Here is a 21,745-nt window from a genome sequence, read left to right as displayed (position 1 = left end):
TCCCCCCCCCCTTGGATTCCCATTCAATTCTCATAATTCTTTGTCACTATTATTGTAAAATTAATACAATAATTACAAAATAAAATACTTTTTTTCTCCCCATTGGATTCCCAACTCAATTCTCATAATTTTGTGTGCGTATCATCAAAAAATTAATAAAATAAGTACAAAATAAATACACTTATATATGTTTTTCTTGGCTTTCCAACCTAATTCACCCACTTCTTCATAAAGTACTTTCCTGTAAATATAACCACATAAAATAGGCTCATGTGCAGGAATTTGTGTTAAATAATAAGACCGTTTCTTTATGTGGAGTACTGTATGACAACTAATGCCTTAACTGTTATATTTCATTATATTCCATATTAGTATGATCCACTCACACACTTACTGTATATGAGAATTAAGTAATGCCTTATTACCTCTACTCATGATCTACCACCTCTATTTCTATGTCTCGGATGCTTTTACATACTTAGGGAACATTATTGGTGTATAAGAATGATATTTTTGTGTCGGTTTGAGCTCCCTCTGCAAAATGCTGCTGACGACGACGGTTTTCAGGCTCGTATTGGAAACGGTTTCATATTTTGTGTACTGTAAACGTAGCCGTCTGATGCTGTTGTGACTAATTGTACACCTGCAGGGGGAAGACACTTGAACGTTATATTTAGATATTTTTCAGCACTCGTGTGACGAAATAATAAAAAGAAGTCCCTGACTAAAACATTCAATGCATCATGGGTAATAAAATTGGACACTTGATTAGGTACAAACTGATGTTGTGTTTGAACAATAGTGTACGTGTGAGACGTTGCCCTGTGTGCACTTTCTCAGATTTTTGTTGCACGAGGCGTCCAAAATATTAGAAACACCTCAGTGTGGGTGGTAATGACACCATGACACCTTCGGGAGCGAGTTGGAGCGCATAAATGGCCGCCCAAATACACAAGCGAAAAGTGAGAAGTGGACACCTCTACTGGAAGCACAAAGTCCTCTTTCTTTTTCCTCATTGCATCTTTTGTACTTTCAGGATCAGTCATTTGTAAACATTTGGTGCAGATCTAGTTAAAGGTGCAAGTCCCAGATATGTTTTTTACTTGTGTTTACATGTAAAAAAAGATATGATTCAATCCATCTTGTGGGGTTTGTAACACTACGTCAGGAGGTGGCCTAAAGCCACGGCCTTCATGTTTTATTTGCAGAGTCGAGGCATTATTTGGAGCTTAAATTAACACCAAGGCTGCTTTTATTTTGAAATGAAATTGAAACGTTTTTCCCGTAGCATTGCCATAAAATTATTTTATTTTATTACATTACTAATATATAATATCATATTTTGACTTTAGTCTCACAAAATGCTGCTTTTTTTTCTTGGATTCCCAACTCAATTCTCATAATTATTTGCCAGCATTATAGTAAAATTAATAAAATAATAATAAAAAAAAACCCCCATACAATTACCATTTTTGTTTGCTGGATTCCCAACTCAATTATCATAATTCTTTGTCAGTATCGTCATAAAATTAATAGAATAATTACAAAATAAAATACATATTTTTCCTGGATTCCCATCTCAATTTTCTGAATTTTTTGTCAGTATCATCGTAGAAGGAGATAAAATAATGACAACAAATACAATACTTTTTTTCCCCAACACAATTCCCATAATTCTTTGTCAGTATTATCTTAAAATTGATCAAATAATTACTAAATAAAATACATGTTTTCTTGGATTCCTGACTGAATTCTCATAATTCTTTGTCAGTATTATTGTAAAATTAAAGTAAGAATACAAATAAATGAAGTAACATTTCCTGGATTCCCAACTCAAGTTTTTTGTCAGATTTATGGTCAAATTATCAAATAATTACAAAATAAAATAAACATTTTTATTCTCATAGATTGTTATCAGTAACGTCGTAAACAAAAAAAACAACAAAAAAATACAATTACATTTTTGATTGCTAAATTAATTTTTACAACTTTTATCTGCATTATTGTAAAATTAATTAAATACTTTGAAAATATTTTTTTTCTAGGATTCCCAACTTAATTGTCGTAATTCTTTGTCAGTATCGTCATAAAATTAATAGAATAATTACAAAATAAAATACATATTTTTCCTGGATTCTCAACTCAGTTTTCATAATTTTTTTGTCAGTATTATCGTAGAAGGGGATAACATAATTACCAAAATACAATACATGTGGAAACTTTTTTTAATTCACAACTCAATTCCCATAATTATTTGTCAGTAAACAAGCTATGATTCAATTAGCATCAGTAAGGCATTATTTTGGTTGCTACTTAACAGGACTGTGCAAAAACTACCTGACCGATTTACACACCACTTTACTTGGGGGTAGGGCGTGGCTCAAGGTGTAACAAAATAAAATTTGGTATAGATCTAATGGAAGATGCAAATCCCAGTGATGTTTTACTTATGTGTACATGTAAGACAGATTCAATTAACTTTAGTAAGGCATTCTTTTGGCTGCGACTTAACAGCACCGTGCAAAAACTACGCGACCGATTTTCACAAAACTTTGCTAAGGGGTAGGACATGGCTCAAGATGTAACAAAATAAAATTTGGTGTAGATCTGGTGAAAGATGCTAATTCCAGTGATGTTTTACTTATGTGTGCATGTAACACAGATTCAATTAACTTTAGTAAGGCATTGTTTTGGTTGCTACGCAACAAGACTGCGCAAAAACTACCTGACCGATTTACACAAAACTTTACTAAGGGGTAGGACGTGGCTCAAGGTTTAAAAAAAATAAAATTTGGTGTAGATCTGGTGAAAGATGCAAATCCCAGTGATGTTTTACCTATGTGTACATGTAAGACTGATTCAATTTAATTTTAGTAAGGCTTTATTTTGGTTGCTATTTAACAGGACTGTGCAAAAACTACCCCTCTGATTTACACAAAACTTTGCTAAGGGGTAGGACATGGCTGAAGGTATAACAAAATACAATTTGGTATAGATCTGGTGAAAGATGTAAATCCCAGTGATGTTTTACTTATGTGTACATGTAAGACAGATTCAATTTAATTTTAGTAAGGCTTTATTTTGGTTGCTATTTAACAGGACTGTGCAAAAACGACCCCTCTGATTTACACAAAACTTTGCTAAGGGGTAGGACATGGCTAAAGGTATAACAAAATACAATTTGGTATAGATCTGGTGAAATATGCAAATCCCAGTGATGTTTTACTTATGTGTACATGTAAGACGGATTCAATTAATTTTAGTACGGCATTATTTTGGTTTCTACTTAACAAGACTGCGCAAAAACTACCCGACTGATTTACACAAAACTTTGCTAAGGGGTAGGACATGGCTCAAGGTGTAACAAAATACAATTTGGTGGAGACCTGGTGAAAGATGCAAATCCCAGTGATGTTTTACTTATGTGTACATGTAAGACAGAATCAATTTAATTTTAGTAAGGCTTTATTTTGGTTGCTATTTAACAGGACTGTGCAAAAACTACCCCTCTGATTTACACAAAACTTTGCTAAGGGGTAGGACATGGCTGAAGTTATAACAAAATACAATTTGGTATAGATCTGGTGAAAAATGCAAATCCCAGTGATGTTTTACTTATGTGTGCATGTAAGATGGATTCAATTGACTTTAGTAAGGCTTTATTTTGGTTGCTATTTAACAGGACTGTGCAAAAACTACCCCTCTCATTTACACAAAACTTTGCTAAGGGGTAGGACATGGCTGAAGGTATAACAAAATACAATTTGGTATAGATCTGGTGAAAAATGCAAATCCCAGTGATGTTTTACTTATGTGTACATGTAAGACGGATTCAATTAACTTTAGTAAGGCATTCTTTTGGCTGCTACTTAACAGCACTGTGCAAAAACTACGCGACCGATTTACACAAAACTTTGCTAAGGGGTAGGACATGGCTCAAGGTGTAACAAAATAAAATTTGATGTAGATCTGGTGAAAGATGCAAATTCCAGTGATGTTTTACTTATGTGTGCATGTAGGATGGATTCAATTGACTTTGGTAAGGCATTATTTTGGTTGCTACGCAACAAGACTGCGCAAAAACTACCTGACCGATTTACACAAAACTTTGCTAAGGGGTAGGACGTGGCTCAAGGCTTAAAAAAAATAAAATTTGGTGTAGATCTGGTGAAAGATGCAAATCCCAGTGATGTTTTACCTATGTGTACATGTAAGACTGATTCAATTTAATTTTAGTAAGGCTTTATTTTGGTTGCTATTTAACAGGACTGTGCAAAAACTACCGCTCTGATTTACACAAAACTTTGCTAAGGGGTAGGACATGGCTCAAGGTATAACAAAATACAATTTGGTATAGATCTGGTGAAAAATGCAAATCCCAGTGATGTTTTACTTATGTGTACAGGTAAGACGGATTCAATTAACTTTAGTAAGGCATTCTTTTGGCTGCGACTTAACAGCACCGTGCAAAAACTATGTGACCGATTTACACAAAACATTGCTAAGGGGTAGGACATGGCTCAAGGTGTAACAAAATACAATTTGGTGGAGATCTGGTGAAAGATGCAAATCCCAGTGATGTTTTACTTATGTGTACATGTAAGACAGATTCAATTAATTTTAATAAGGTGTTATTTCGGTTGCTATTTAACAGGACTGCGCAAAAACTACCCAATCGATTTACACAAAACTTTGCTGAGGGGTAGGACATGGCTCAAGGTGTAACCAAATAAAATTTGGTGTCGATTTGGTGAAAGATGCAAATCAAATGGAGGAAAATCTGTGCACACGCGGGCTGCACTATTAAAATCATGGCATTAAAACTAAAAAAATAAAGAAAACTTCAGATTGTTTTCTTTGTCTTACTTTGGCCAAAAATAGAACAAACACATTCTGAAAATATTACAATAAAAATACAGAAAACAATACCGGCACCGGTAAAATTTAGATCAATGAAGGAAAGAAGAAAGTGAATGAATGTTTATAACTGAGTAAATTTACACATGCATAAAAATAATTATTCTTTAATGAATTAAGTAACGTTTATGACAACCTTTTTCCAAAACACAATATAGAATGTGAGATATAACAGGAAAATGCATACTTTTATCATTGGTTTTCAAAACGGTTAGAAAAAAGTTCGACCACAAAAATTTACTGTGGGACCCCATTTTTATGACTTGATGGGGTTCCAGGGACCCCATTCCTAGTGGATGGGGTATTGGTGCGTGCAAAACCAGAGCAGGCGGCTGTGGCCTGCGGGCCGGTTCTAATACTAATCAAATATCCTCCCGGGGGTCATAGATCATTCATTGACTTTGATACCACTGGTTTAGGCGAAGGAAAATAACCCAAACGGCATGGATATTTGGGGTAGTTAAAGTTTATTTGAAAAAGCAATGTGCGTACATAAGTGTTCACATCAATGACATAATAAAGAGTCAAGTGTTCCGTTGCATTGCCATTGTAGTGGTTTACATAACTTACTTTGTAGTGGTTTACATAACTTACTTTGTAGTGGTTTACATAACTTAACAAGTCCTTTATGTACACAATAAAAGTGAGATTAAGTGAGTCCGGGTGTTGTTTTGATTATCTGTTGGATTTTATTTACATAAAAAGACGATGTAAGTGTAGCTTTTGTTCCGCCTACGTACGTTACATACTACATGTGTCAGTTTTGTAAGCATCAACATAGCTCGTGAGAGCGTTTACTTTGTACGTTTGAGATGATTTTCCAAACAAGAACGCGAAGAGTTCTTCCCAAACCTTCTTTAAGTCCCGAGTTGTCTCGTTCTGGACCGCCGAGCTTGCAGCGGCCTGGGAGGCGCGTTGCCGCCGGCCTGCTTGTTGAATCTCTCCATGATCTCTCGGATCCTGGACAGGTTGGTGCGGCCCAGCGTGAAGTCGCACCTGGTGGCCCCCATCTCGTAGCCCACCTCGCACTTCTTGCTCAACATGCTGTAGCCCTCAGCCCTCGCCGTCACACGGTACTCTCCCGGGTTCAGCAGGCGCCAGTAGTCCCCGCCGGCCGCTGTCGCGCAAACACGGGCAACGTTAGTAGCGCTTGCACCAATCTCATAACAACAATACATAATAATAATAATAATAATATTAGGACCCCCCCTTTTAGGAGGGGAGAGTCCACCCAGATTCTTCAGTTCTAAGGCTGTTGAAAATTGAATAGAATTGAAGTTGAACAATTTCTACTAACTATATAAATGTGAGAGAATGAACTGAACTATCTAAAGGGCGAAGCAGTCTTAGAAATGGTTGCCCGTCTCTCATGCTTTTGTCCACCTAGGTTGGGCCGCCTTGGCACGAACCAAAACTGAAAGTTAACTTTGTTTTCTGCCAAAAAAAACCGCTAAATATTCCTCCAACAATAAAATGTTTTCATACGGTGCCTTTCAAAGCACTCGAGATCGCCAAAGTTAAAAATGATAATCGAACAGTTAAAAATGTAAGCATAAATAAAGCTTTACAATTTTTACAAAAAATTTGCAAATATATATCGGATAAATATATTTTAGAAAAAAGATTTTACAGTGAAATAAAGTGCAACATAAAATAAATACAAATAAATTAAACAATATATATATATATATATGTATACATACATAAATGTAAATATATGTATACATACATATATGTATATAAATATATATATATATATATATATATATATATATAGGTATATACTGTATGTATATATATATTATATACTATATATGTATACATACCAGAGGTGTGGACTCGAGTCACATGACTTGGACTCGAGTCAGACTCGAGTCATGAATTTGATGACTTTAGACTCGACTTGACAAAATGTAAAAAGACTTGCAACTGGACTTAGACTTTAACATCAATGACTTGTGACTTCACTTGGACTTGAGCCTTTTGAATTGACATGACTTGACATGACTTGCTACTTTCCCCAAAACCCAAAGATGAAAAAGTTATTCGGGAGCGCTCCGTATTTTTCATTGTGTACTTGTCTATCAGCGTTGCGTGTGTCAGCTGGTGTGCTCTCAGTACAACAGCCAATCAAATTACATCTACTTTGTTTTCATCACACAGCATTCATCCAATCAAATTGCAGGACAACCAACGAAGAAGACATGTCCAAACCACACGCCAGTGAACAAAAAATAATACCTAAAATAACTTCGTTTGGGTATAAAAATTACGAGGTGGTCAACACAAAATGGTTTGCAGTATGCAACACATGCGGTTCCAAAATTACTGATGGAGAGGCAACAACTTCCAACTTCGTCCGGCATTTGAAGTTGCACAAAGAAGGGTAAGTTTTGAATGTAAGATAACGTTTATTGGCTAAGTAACGTGACTTTTATTTGCTGTGTAGTTAAATCAGTGAGGCTGTAAACTCACTGCTAACGTTATAACGTTATTGCAAACACGGGAATCTGTTGCAGTTCACTACCTTATTCATACTTTTTGTTCAGTGATTTTTTTTTAAGCAGGGTTACGTTAGTCAATATATCACACGTAACGTTAGACGGCGGTCAGCAGCACCGCGTATTTTAGCCACCTAAAAAAAGACAAAAATAGTAAAATAAAGGTCAGTTAAAATGTATACTATATTATGAATATGTGTACCGTTTTAGCTAGCTTTCTGACATACTGTTGGTTGTTTACCTCAGTGGTCCCCAACCACCGGGCCGCGGCCCGGTACTGGTCCGTGGATCGATTGGTATCGGGCCGCACAAGAAATTATTTTTTATTTTTTATTTTTTTAATTAAATCAACATAAAAAACACAAGATACACTTACAAGTAGTGCACCAACCCAAAACAACTCTCTCCCCCCTTTTGTTCTGGGCATTGAACATGAAGACTCTTCCTTCACTGTTCCGAGTGGCCATGAGAGTCTTGGCAGTGCCTGCCTCCAGTGCTCCAGTGGAGCGAGTTTTCAGCCATGGTGGCATCATACTACGCCCCCATCGTGCACAAATGACTGACAGACTCTTGGCTAATTTGGTCTTTTGCAAATGCAATGCAGCATAGGGCCCTGACATATAAAAAGTACAACTTTTTTGTTATGTTCACGTATATGTCATGTTTTTTCAATGTTAACACTTTTGTACAAATAAGTACATTTGCACTTTATTTTTCAATGTGTTTGTTCTGTAAAGGAATGAGTTAATGTTTAAAATGACTGGTTAATAGTGCTATTATAAAGTGCAATGTCAGCACAATTTTCTTTCCTGCAATTTAAAATGCACTTGTTTTAATAAATAAATACAGCGTTTGAAAAGCATACACAATCTGTGTTAATATATTAGTCTGTGGTTAAAAGGACTTGAAAGGACTCGAAACTCAAAATGCAGGACTTAGGACTTGACTTGAGACTTTCCAGTCTTGACTTTGGACTTGACTCGGGGCTTGCCTGTCTTGACTCGGGACTTGACTCGGACTTGAGGGCAAAGACTTGAGACTTACTTGTGACTTGCAAAACAATGACTTGGTCCCACCTCTGATACATACATATATATATATATATATATATATATATATATATATACATAAATATATATTTATACACATAAATACATGTATCTGTATAGATATAAATGTAAATATATATATATATACACATAAATACATGTATCTGTATAAATATATACACATAAATACATGTATCTGTATAAATATAAATGTAAATAGAAATATATATATATATATATACATACATATATATGCACATAAACACATGTATCTGTATAGATATAAATGTAAATATATATATATATACATACATATATATATATACACAAATATATATATATATATATATATATACATACTTATATATGCACATAAATACATGTATCTGTATAGATATAAATGTAAATATATATACATACATATATATATATATATATATATATATATATATATATATACATATAAATATATATGTTAATATGTGCTGTCTCTATTTTAAATAAAGACAGAATAAAAAGCTGCTGTCTAATGTAACAATAATTGGAACAAATAAGTTCTAACATGACCCTGGACCGCCAATGTGTTTATTTTTAGCCCTGGAGTCATTCCCCAAAACACGCCGCTCCCGTACCGACTCGCACAAATTGTGGTTCTGAATGGGAATCATTATTTACCTGCAAACGGCCGACTGGCACTAGTTGTTCCCTTGATGGGCGTCAACAAACGAGTGTGTTAATTGAAAAGTGGGAACATGCGAGCAGGCGGAGCAAGAGCGGTGGTAAATACTTCCAGCAAATAAAAAAGCCCTAATGCACTTTGTAGGGCTTTTTCAATTTCACGCTTTTAAAGTCCAAAGCTATTTCTGTTTTGGAAGGCGGCATTTATTTTAAAAGCAACCTAAAAGTGGCTTTTTCTTAACTGCATCCAGCATCGCTGTAGTGACGAGCCCAAGGCGGTTAGAGTCGTCGTACCTGTGCGGATGTCGTGGCCGATGCCTTCCACGGCGATGGTGGCGTTGGCGATTCCTTGGCCCTGCAGGTCCCTCACAATGCCTTTGATGCCACGATGCACCTGCGCACAAAACAGCATTCCAAATACGCTCGTTAACGTAAAGACGTTTGTTTAAATCAGTGTTTTTCAACCTTTTCTGAGCCAAAGCACATTTTTTTTCATTGAAAAAATTCTGAGGCACACCACCATAACATAAAAAAATGAAACTCAGCAGCTGATATTGACAGTAAAAAGTCGTTCTCGCAATTGTTGGATATGAATTCAAACCATAACCAAGCATGCGTCACTATAGCTCTTGTCTCAAAGTAGGTGTACTGTCACCACCTGTCACGTCACGCCGTGACTTATTTTGAGTTTTTTGGTGTTTTCCTGTGTGTAGTGTTTTAGTTCTTGTCTTGCGCTCCTATTTTGTTGTTGATTGTCATGCATACTTGCCAACCTTGAGACCTCCGATTTCGGGAGGTGGGGGGTGGGGGGCGTGGTCGGGGTTGGGCGGGGGCGTGGTTGGGGGCGTGGCTAAGAGGGGAGGAGTATATTTACAGCTAGAATTCACCAAGTCAAGTATTTCATATATATATATATATATACTGTATATATATATATATATATAGCTAGAATTCACTGAAAGTGAAGTATTGATATATATATATATATATCAAGAGGGACAGAGACAGCGCACAGTGCATGTGGATCACATGTTACCATGGCGAGAAAACATGGAGAGACTGGCAGTTATCTAGTCTCCAACAGTTGCAGAAAATGTGCAATCAGTACAACTGGACAGTGCTGTTTCAGTTCCATCACCAGGACCATCAGTGAGTCAGACACAAACTAGTCTCATCATTGAACCAGATTCAAGGGCTGCTGAGTTGCCATCATCAGAACCCAGATCACCCACAACAAAAACCCCACCAGTGATCCGCAGTTACCCAGAAAGGTTTCGAGTACCACCAAAAAAACTGAATCTCTGAAGACAGTATAAAAATCTGTGTTAAAGATGTACAAATGCTGTTTGTATAATAAGCATGTTATTGTTTACAAATGAAGGTAAAGAGTTCAGTACTAAAAAAAAAAGAATGTGGCTTAAGTACAGTTTTTTAATTGAGCTGCTGCATTTTTTGGTTGGGTTGTTTGGGTGATCTATGTTTGTCTGTTGCCATCTCCTGGTGAATGTTGGCTATAGCATACTGGGGTTACTTTTTGGTTGGCCAACGATTTACGTGGTGTTGCGCACCTGACGTCAGGTGTGTGAGTCTGTTCTGAAGTCTACAGTAAAGAGACGTACTTCATCCCCTCGCCTGTTTATTGCCTCCAACTCAATATATTACAACAACATTGCTCCATGTAGACCCTCCAGGTCCGCATGGAGCTGGAGGGGGCGTGGCCTCCAGGTCCGCCTGAATTTCGGGAGGTTTTCAGGAGAACATTTGTCCCAGGAGGTTTTCGGGAGAGGCGCTGAATTTCGGGAGTCTCCTGGAAAATCCAGGAGGGTTGGCAAGTATGTTGTCATGTCATGTACGGATGTACTTTGTGGACGCCGTCTGCTGCTCCACACGCTGTAAGTCTTTGCTGTCGTCCAGCATTCTGTTTTTGTTTACTTTGAAGCCAGTTCAGTTTTAGTTTCATTTTGCATAGTCATCCCTAAGCTTCAATGCCTTTTCTTAGCGGCACTCGCCTTTTGTTTATTTTTGGCTTAAGCATTAGATACCTTTTTACCTGCACGCTGCCTCCCGCATATTGTGATCACGACAAACCATATTCCCGACATCTACAAAGCAATTAGCTACCTGCTGCCACCTGCTGATATGCCGAGCTCTAGACAGTACAGACACTCAACAACAGCACATTATTTGCGGATTATAATTACTGGTTTGCATAAATAATTTTAACCCAATTAGGTGAAATTACATATTGTCCCACGGCACACCAAACAATATCTCACGGTACACTAGTGTGCCGCGACACAGTGGTTGAAAAACACTGGTTTAAATGACTGATGTTTTTTGGCGCCAGCAAAATGTGTCCGTGACAGTCCTATGACTCCGGGGAACAAACGGTTGCACACAACCAGCTCAAAAAGTTAGAACGCTAATGTTAGCATGTTAGCAAGCTAACGTTAGTGTCAGAATAATTGTATCTAGGTTATCACAAAACTTTGTGTTGCCATGAGTTCCTGGCGAGAAGACAAAAGCTGTCTTTGATCCTACCAAGAAGAAGGCTTGGAAAACTCCACTGTGTAGGATGGGAAGCAACGTGAAGGCATTCTGTTTCTTTGATGTATTGTAATCAACAGAAAGATAATGTCCTGACCCGAGGACTACAAAGCGAAGAGGAAGCAGGACCTGACTCCCCTCCAGGGACCTTTTCTTTGAACTGTTTTGTGACAAAGGCGATGGCTGTTTACGACCCCCGCCCCTTAGAAACAGCTGTTGCCATGTAATCAGGGAAAGTCCAAATAAAAGAAGAGGCGTACAATCTTTCGTCAGAGCGTAGTGACACTGTACAAGGGTACAGATGTACATGTTTCTCCTCACTGAGCCAAATTTAACTCTGTCTCTGTTTGATTCCTTGCTTCTTGTCTTGTTTAATAGATGTCATCAGTGTTTGAACCTGACAGTTAGCATGCTAACAGTACATGTTATTATTATATTATATTGGCAACACTAAATTGGCCCTAGTGTGTGAATGTGAGTTGGCCCCTGCGATGAGGTGGCGACTTGTCCAGGGTGTACCCCCGCCTTCTGCCCAAATGCAGCTGAAATAGGCTCCAGCACCCCCCGGGACCCCAAAAGGGACAAGCGGTAGAAAATGGATGGATGAATAGTATATATTATAGTATAGTATATAAAGTACCATATGATTGTCAGACACACACTAGGTGTGGTGAGATTATCCTCTGCATTTGACTCATCACTCTCACCCCTCTGGGAGGTGAGGGGAGCAGTGAGCAGCGGCGGTGGCCACGCCGGGGAATCATTTTTGGTGATTTAACCCCCAATTCCAACCCTTGATGCTGAGTGCCAAACAGGGAGGTAATGGGTCCCATTTTTAGTCTTTTTTATACGACCTACCGATCTCAGGGCGGACACTCTAACCACTAGTATAGTATATATTATATATATATATATATATATATATATCCATCCATCCATCCATTTTCTACCGCTTATTCCCTTCGGGGTCGCGGGGGGCGCTGGAGCCTATCTCAGCTACAATCGGGCGGAAGGCGGGGTACACCCTGGACAAGTCGCCACCTCATCGCAGGGCCAACACATATATATATATATTATATTCAACGCTACCGCTGTCTGGTGGCTAAAGCGGATAGTGCACCGCCAATTTGTCACGTTTCATGTGTCAGGTAAACCGCGACGAATGCGGCCATGTGAATGCCCTTCTTACTGTAGCGGCCGGACAGCATTTTAGCGAGACGATACTAAAATAGTCCCCAAATAGCTATTATTTCCTCATGTGCGGGGGTTGTGTATGTTTTGTCAGGTGTGTTGTTTTGCCTGCTCCATGAAGACGAGAAGAGACTCGCGATTGTTCTCCCACTCTTCCGGCAGCTCGCTCTCGTGAGGGAACTTGTCGCAGCCCACGTACATCGACAGCTCAAAGCAGTTGGTGTGCAAATAGCTGAAGTCGTTCATGCCTGCCAAGACACGGAGAAAGAGAGTGAGAGAGACGCACATCTGCAGCCGCCGTAGTGGGGCCCTAACGTGAGCAAAAGTATTGGGACACCCACAGGAAGTAAACATGGAAGAACATGTGACAGCTTTTCACTCTTCTAGAAAGTCTTTCTGCAAGATTTTGGGTCAATTTTAAACATTCAATCAAAAAAAAAAGTCCTTCTAAGACAGGCCTGGGCAATTATTTTGACTCGGGGGGCCAACGTTAGAGAAAAAAAATGTGTCTGGGGGCCGGTATATCTATCTATCTATGTATGTATGTATACATATATATATATACATATACATATATATACATACATATACACACATATGTATACATAAACACACACACACACACACACACACACACACACACACACACACACACACACACACACACACACACACACATATATATATATAAGTTAGGTCAGGAAAAAACACAGAGGCTATTTCATCTTTACATCCCAGTTTCACTGCACTTTAGGAGATTTTATTTATGAAGAGCAGGGAAACTTGCGAAACAGGCTTGTAGGGATGAAATAGCCTCTCTGTTTTTTCTTGCCCTACCGTATATTCCGCTCTACCCCGGTGTTGAGCACTGTATAACGGATAAACCACAGAAACCTCGACTATATATATATATATATATATATATATATACATTTATTTGGGATTTTATTTCCCAAATAAAATCCCCTGAAGAGCAGGGAAACCTGTGAAACAGGCTTGTAGGGATGAAACAGCCTCTGTGTTTTTTCCTGACCTAACGTGTATATATATATATATATATATATATATATATATATATATATATATATATATATATATATATATATATATATATACACACATATATATATATATATATACACACACATATATGTATATATATATATATATATATATATATATATATATATATATATACACACACACACACACACACACACAGAGGCTGTTTCATCCCTACAAGCCATCACCCAACCATGCAAATTTTGCATTTCCTTTGAAAAATCGAGGTCCCAGAGTCTGGAGGAAGACAGGAGAGGCACAGGATCCACGTTGCCTGAAGTCTAGTGTAAAGTTTCCACCATCAGTGATGGTTTGGGGTGCCATGTCATCTGCTGGTGTCGGTCCACTCTGTTTCCTGAGATCCAGGGTCAACGCAGCCGTCTACCAGCAAGTTTTAGAGCACTTCATGCTTCCTGCTGCTGACCTGCTCTATGGAGATGGAGATTTCAAGTTCCAACAGGACTTGGCGCCTGCACACAGCGCAAAATCTACCCGTGCCTGGTTTACGGACCATGGTATTTCTGTTCTAAATTGGCCCGCCAACTCCCCTGACCTTAGCCCCATAGAAAATCTGTGGGGTATTGTGAAAAGGAAGATGCAGAATGCCAGACCCAAAAACGCAGAAGAGTTGAAGGCCACTATCAGAGCAACCTGGGCTCTCATAACACCTGAGCAGTGCCAGAAACTCATCGACTCCATGCCACGCCGCATTAACGCAGTAATTGAGGCAAAAGGAGCTCCAACCAAGTATTGAGTATTGTACATGCTCATATTTTTCATTTTCATACTTTTCAGTTGGCCAACATTTCTAAAAATCCCTTTTTTGTATTAGCCTTAAGTAATATTCTAATTTTGTGACACACGGAATTTTGGATTTTCATTTGTTGCCACTTCAAATCATCAAAATTAAATGAAATAAACATTTGAATGCATCAGTCTGTGTGCAATGAATAAATATAATGTACAAGCTACACCTTTTGAATGCAATTACTGAAATAAATCAAGTTTTTCAAAATATTCTAATTTACTGGCTTTTACCTGTATATATATATATATATATATATATATATATATATATATATAAAAACCCCACCTACAATGTGATACATCTGATATATCACTAAGCTTTAGAACTTTGTTGTAAAAATCTCCTTCTCCGTCCCTGACACATGTATTTCAGGCTGGCCACTCTGGAAACACTCTGTGGAAACGCTCCCCACCCACACTGCTTGGTGCCTCGTCTGAGCTGATGTGACTTAGATTACCATGGTAACTAATTAGATGACCATAATAACTAATTAGATGACCATAGTAACTAATTAGATGACCATAATAACTAATTAGATGACCATAGTAACTAGTATATCATGCAAAAGCGCAGATTGCAACCATTGAAATACTTAGTATAGTTGAAGACTTACGGTCATTAGAAAAGATGAGTGCACATCATAATGGCAGCTACAGTTTCCATCTTAAACATCTAAACAAAATATTTTGGAAAAGCATGCGGCCCCCGGTCCTTAATTTGCCCAGGTCTGTTCTAAGATAAAGAATTAGGCGTCCCAAGACTTTTGTCAAATTTCCATTTTGCCACACTCACTGCCCGCCACCGTGTGCCAGGACGCCCCGTTGATGGTGCCGTCCTCCTTGGCGAAGTCCTCCATGTGGCACACCCGTCGGTTGGCGGCGGTCATGAGGCGGTGGGTGGAGGCGTAGGCGAAGGCCAGCCAGCGGAACACGTGGTCGTCCGAGGTGGGCGTGGTCTCCCGGGTGACGCCCTGCGAGCGGGTCTTGTCGTACGGGAAGGTCACCACCAGCTCGCCGCCCTGGAGGTTGCCGCCCAGCACGAAGGGGATCTTCTCCATCCAGGCGATCAGAGCCCGCGTCTCCATGGCGACCTATGGTAAACAATGACTCTGTTGGCGAATAACACCATTTTTTTTTTTACCCAAATATCCGAGAAAGCAAAATAGATTTGCTGTAAGACCATGCCCAGGTGCATTTGGGAGAAGAAAGAGGTTCTTAATTGTTGGTAACTAATTGATGCATGGCTTCCAATAAAGCTGATGTGTGTTTGGTAGGACAGGGTGTTGTCTATTTGGGGAGAGATGTTTAATTGATGGTGATTAGTTGAAGCATGGCGTCTAGTACAGCTGTACTGTGATAGGTGTCTTGACTTTGGCCGTGAGACCGTGCTGACACTCATCCGTGGGAGGAAATTGGAGGCGTCTATTTGGGGAGAGGTGTTAAATCTGTGGCAACTATTTGAGGCGTGGAGTCTATTAGAGATGACAAATCCTGTAGTTTGCACTTGCTGCACGGCTGTAAGACCATGCTGATGTGTGTTTACAAAGACAGGGTGGTATCTATTTGGGGAGAGGCCTTTAATTGATGGTGATTAGTTGAAGCACGGCGTCTATTACAGCTGTACTGTGATAGGTGTCTTGACTTTTGAACTTGCTGCAAGGCTGTAAGACCATGCACATATTTGAGAAAGAAAACTGGAGGCGTCTATTTGGGGAGAGGTATTAAATCTATGCCAACTAATTGAGGCGTGGAGTCTATTAGAGATGACAAATCCTGTAGTTTGCACTTGCTGCACGGCTGTAAGACCATGCCCATTTGTCTTTACAAAGACAGGGTGGTATCTATTTGGGGAGAGGCGTTTAATTGTTGGTGATTAGTTGAAGCATAGCGTCTATTACAGCTGTCTGTGATAGGCGTTGACTTTTGAATTTGCTGCAAGGCTGTAAGACCATGTTGACACGTATTTGAGAACGGAAACTGGAGGCGTCTATTTGGGGAGAGGTGTTAAATCCACAACTAATTGAGGCGTGGAGTCTATTAGAGAGGACAAATCCTGTAGTTTGCACTTGCTGCACGGCTGTAGGACCATGCTGATGTGTGTTTGGAAAGACAGAGTTGTGTCTATTTGAGGGGAGGTGTTTATTTATTGGGGGCTAATTGCGTGGTGTCGATTAGAGCTTTCTAGGTTGAACTTGCTGCAAGGCCGTAAGACCATGCTGATGTTTGTTTGGGAGTGTATAGACATTTTGTAATTGTTGGTGACTAATTGACATGCACCTGGGGATAAGTTGATTGGCAACACTAAATGGGCCCTAGTGTGTGAATGTGAGTGTGAATGTTGTCTGTCTATCTGTGTTGGCCCTGCGATGAGGTGGGGACTTGTCCAGGGTGTACCCCGCCTTCCGCCCGATTGTAGCTGAGATAGGCTCCAGCGCCCCCCGCGACCCCTAAGGGAATAAGCGGTAGAAAATGGATGGATGGATGGGTGACTAATTGAGGCATGGCGTTGACGATACGTCTTTACTTTTGAACTTGCTGCAAGGCTGTAAGACCGTGCACGTATTTGAGAAAGGAAACTGGAGGCGTCTATTTGGGGAGAGGTGTTAAATCCATGTCAACTAATTGAGGTGTGGAGTCTATTAGAGATGACAAATCCTGTAGTTTGCACTTGCTGCACGGCTGTAGGACCATGCTGATGTGTGTTTGGAAAGTTGTGTCTATTTAAAGACAGGTGTTTATTTATTGGGGGCTAACTGCGTGGTGTGGATTAGAGCTTTCTAGGTTGAACTTGCTGCAAGGCCATAAGACCATGCTGATGTTTGTTTGGGAGTGTACAAAGACATTTTTTAACTGTTGGTGACTAATTGAGGCATGGCGTCGACGATATGTCTTGACATTTGAGTTTGCTGCAAGGCCGTAAAACCGTGCACGTATTTGAGTAAGGAAACTGGAGGCGTCTATTTAGGGAGAGGTGTTAAATCCATGTCAACTAATTGAGGTGTGGAGTCTATTAGAGATGACAAATCCTGTAGTTTGCACTTGCTGCAAGGCTGTAGGACCATGCTGGCACTCATCTGTGAAAGGAAATTGGAGGCGTCTATTTGGGGAGAGGTGTTAAATCTGTGGGAACTATTTGAGGAATGGAGTCTATTAGAGATGACCAATCTTGTAGTTTGCACTTGCTGCACGGCTGTAAGACCATGCTCGTGTTTGTTTACAAAGACAGGGTGGTATCTATTTGGGGAGAGGCATTTAATTGTTGGTGATTAGTTGAAGCATGGCGTCTATTACAGCTGTACTGTGATAGGCGTCTTGACTTTTGAGCTTGCTGCAAGGCTGTAAGACCATGCACGTATTTGAGAAAGGAAACTGGAGGCGTCTATTTGGGGATAGGTGTTAAATCTATGCCAACTAATTGAGGCATGGAGTCTATTAGAGATGACAAATCCTGTAGTTTGCACTTGCTGCACGGCTGTAAGGCCATGCTCATATGTGTTTGGAAAGTTGTGTCTATTTAAGGAGAGGTGTTTATTTATTGGGGGCTAACTGCGTGGTGTCGATTAGAGCTTTCTAGGTTGAACTTGCTGCAAGGCCGTAAGACCATGCTGATGTTTGTTTGGGAGTGTACAAAGACATTTTTTAACTGTTGGTGACTAATTGAGGCATGGCGTCGACGATACGTCTTGACATTTGAGTTTGCTGCAAGGCCCTAAGACCGTGCACGTATTTGAGAAAGGAAACTGGAGGCGTCTATTTGGGGAGAGGTGTTAAATCCATGTCAACTAATTGAGGCCTGGAGTCTATTAGAGATGACAAATCCTGTAGTTTGCACTTGCTGCAAGGCTGTAGGACCATGCTGGCACTCATCTGTGAAAGGAAATTGGAGGTGTCTATTTGGGGAGAGGTGTTAAATCTGTGGGAACTATTTGAGGAATGGAGTCTATTAGAGATGACCAATCTTGTAGTTTGCACTTGCTGCACGGCTGTAAGACCATGCTCGTGTTTGTTTACAAAGACAGGGTGGTATCTATTTGGGGAGAGGCGTTTAATTGTTGGTGATTAGTTGAAGCATGGCGTCTAGTACAGCTGTACTGTGATAAGTGTCTTGACTTTTGAACTTGCTGCAAGGCCGTAAGACCATGCACGTATTTGAGAATGGAAACCGGCCGGAGGTGTCTATTTGGGGATAGGTGTTAAATCTATGCCAACTAATTGAGGCGTGGAGTCGATTAGAGATGACAAATCCTGTAGTTTGCACTTGCTGCACGGCTGTAAGGCCATGCTCATATGTGTTTGGAAAGTTGTGTCTATTTAAGGAGAGGTGTTTATTTATTGGGGGCTAATTGCGTGATGTCGATTAGAGCTTTCTTGGTTGCACTTGCTGCAAGGCCGTAAGACCATGCTGATGTTTGTTTGGGAGTGTACAAAGACATTTTGTAATTGTTGGTGACTAATTGAGGCATGGCGTTGACGATACGTCTTTACTTTTGAACTTGCTGCAAAGCTGTAAGACCATGCACGTATTTGAGAAAGAAAACCGGAGGCGTCTATTTGGGGAGAGGTGTTAAATCCATGTCAACTAATTGAGGCATGGAGTCTATTAGAGATGACAAATCCTGTAGTTTGCACTTGCTGCAAGGCTGTAGGACCATGCTGGCACTCATCTGTGAAAGGAAATTGGAGGCGTCTATTTGGGGAGAGGTGTTAAATCTGTGGGAACTATTTGAGGAATGGAGTCTATTAGAGATGACCAATCTTGTAGTTTGCACTTGCTGCACGGCTGTAAGACCATGCTCGTGTTTGTTTACAAAGACAGGGTGGTATCTATTTGGGGAGAGGCGTTTAATTGTTGGTGATTAGTTGAAGCATGGCGTCTAGTACAGCTGTACTGTGATAAGTGTCTTGACTTTTGAACTTGCTGCAAGGCCGTAAGACCATGCACGTATTTGAGAATGGAAACCGGCCGGAGGTGTCTATTTGGGGATAGGTGTTAAATCTATGCCAACTAATTGAGGCGTGGAGTCTATTAGAGATGACAAATCCTGTAGTTTGCACTTGCTGCACGGCTGTAAGGCCATGCTCATATGTGTTTGGAAAGTTGTGTCTATTTAAGGAGAGGTGTTTATTTATTGGGGGCTAACTGCGTGGTGTCGATTAGAGCTTTCTTGGTTGAACTTGCTGCAAGGCCGTAAGACCATGCTGATGTTTGTTTGGGAGTGTACAAAGGCATTTTGTAATTGTTGGTGACTAATTGAGGCATGGCGTCGACGATACATCTTGACGTTTGAGCTTGCTGCAAGGCCCTAAGACTATGCTCTTATTTGAGAAAGGAAACTGGAGGCGTCTATTTAGGGAGAGGTGTTAAATCTGTGGGAACTCTTTGAGGCGTGGAGTCTATTAGAGATGACAAATCCTGTAGTTTGCACTTGCTCCACGGCTGTAAGGTCATGCTCATGTGTGTATGGAAAGACAGAGTTGTGTCTATTTGAGGGGAGGTGTTTAATTGTTGGGGGCTAACTGCGTGGTGTCGATTAGAGCTTTCTTGGTAGCACTTGCTGCACAGCTGTAACTAATTGAGCTGTACAGTGAACCGACGGCTTTAGGACCATGCGGATGTATATTTTGGGGCAAGCGGAGAAGTGTTTCATTGTTGGGGACTAACTGAGGCCTGGTGTTTGGGGCTTTGGTGTGGTATCTCTTGAGGTTTGTGCTTGCCGCGCGGCTCCAAGTCATAACCGCGCTGATGTGAATTTGGGAATACGTGGGGTCCCCATAAGATTTGCACTTGCTGTGAGATCATGCCGACGTGTGTTGAGGTCAAGAGGCTGCTATTTAGGGCGGTGCTTGTATTGTATATCTGCAGATATTGATAAAGATCAACTTGGTCTGATTGCCTCTTCATGCCGGCGCTGCTCATGATGCTGAGAGGTGGCGGCGGGGCGAGTAAAGACGGGCACCCCAGCAGCTATTTCGGAACCCCCCCTAGTGTATGACTCACACGCCGCCAACGTCACGCTGCACTCGCGAAGAGCTTTAAATAGACAGCGGCATCTATTTTGGCTGTCAGCCTCGCCGTCACTAACAGACGAGGCATCCGCCTGTCCTGAAATAGACGCCGTTTGTACGCCAACGTGCTACCACCCCCCCCCCCCCTCTCTTTCAGCCTTTTCCAGGCATAAATGATCCTCGCCTCATTTTTTTGCCAAACTGGAGGTGGGGGTCGCATCAGGACTCTGAGTCATACAGTGGTAATCTACTACTAACCTGAGTGCATTAAGTACTAGCGAGTGATAGCCAATAAAGGATCAGTATTAGAAACAGCAAAAATGAAAAAAAAAAAAGTTGTAATTATTTCCTAAAAATTACATTAAGAAATATTTAATATTTGATTACCTAATAAAGATTTATTATGTTATATTTTAAGTATGGCTAGATAACGTATGAAAAATAATAAAAATAATCAATACTCTAATACAGTATATCATTAAACCAAAATAAGACATCCATTAAAAATAATTCCTCAGATAAGATTTGGTTAATCAAATCTGTTAATTCTATTGAATTAAATTTGAATAGATTTTATACAATTTTTTTCTTTTTTGGAAATGTGTTGATTAAATTTCTCAATTCTATTCGATTGAACTTTAATAGTTTCTTTTTTAGAATTTTGTTAATCAAACCTGTCCATTCTATTTCTATTCAATTTGATTTGAGTAGTTTTTAGTTTATCTTTTAGACAATCCTTAATTAAATATTATGTCAATTCTAGTCACTTTAATTTGAATATTTTGTATTAAAGTTCTTAGGATTTTGTCAATCTAATCTGTCAATTCTATAGAATTTAATTTCAATACTTTTTAGGTAATTTGTTTTAGAATTTTGGAAGTCAAATGATTAATTCCATAGAATTTTTTTTTAGAATTATTCAATCATTTTTGAATTTCGTTAATCAAAGTGGTTAATTCTATTGAATCAAATTTTCTCTGTTTTTAA

At 39.6% G+C, this 21,745-nt stretch overlaps 1 protein-coding gene across 1 annotated transcript in view; it reads right to left on the bottom strand.

The window, feature by feature from the left end:
- Window positions 1-5,198: 5,198 nt before the first annotated feature.
- cpxm2 (carboxypeptidase X (M14 family), member 2) overlaps window positions 5,199-21,745 on the bottom strand; it is a 70,883-nt gene continuing 54,336 nt past the window's right edge. The window contains exons 11-14 of the mRNA XM_061931750.2: window positions 15,546-15,843; window positions 12,992-13,131; window positions 9,440-9,539; window positions 5,199-6,034 (exon numbers count right to left, since the gene is read on the bottom strand). Of these exons, the coding sequence (XP_061787734.1) occupies window positions 5,775-6,034; window positions 9,440-9,539; window positions 12,992-13,131; window positions 15,546-15,843 (798 nt within the window). The 3' untranslated portion in view covers window positions 5,199-5,774. The remainder of the gene's footprint in view (window positions 6,035-9,439; window positions 9,540-12,991; window positions 13,132-15,545; window positions 15,844-21,745) is intronic.

Source organism: Nerophis lumbriciformis, linkage group LG39, assembly GCF_033978685.3.
Source record: "Nerophis lumbriciformis linkage group LG39, RoL_Nlum_v2.1, whole genome shotgun sequence".
In the NCBI taxonomy this organism is placed as follows: Eukaryota; Metazoa; Chordata; class Actinopteri; order Syngnathiformes; family Syngnathidae; genus Nerophis; species Nerophis lumbriciformis.
The sequence above is the reverse complement of the archived record's forward strand: the minus strand, read 5'-3'. Positions and strand labels throughout refer to the sequence as shown.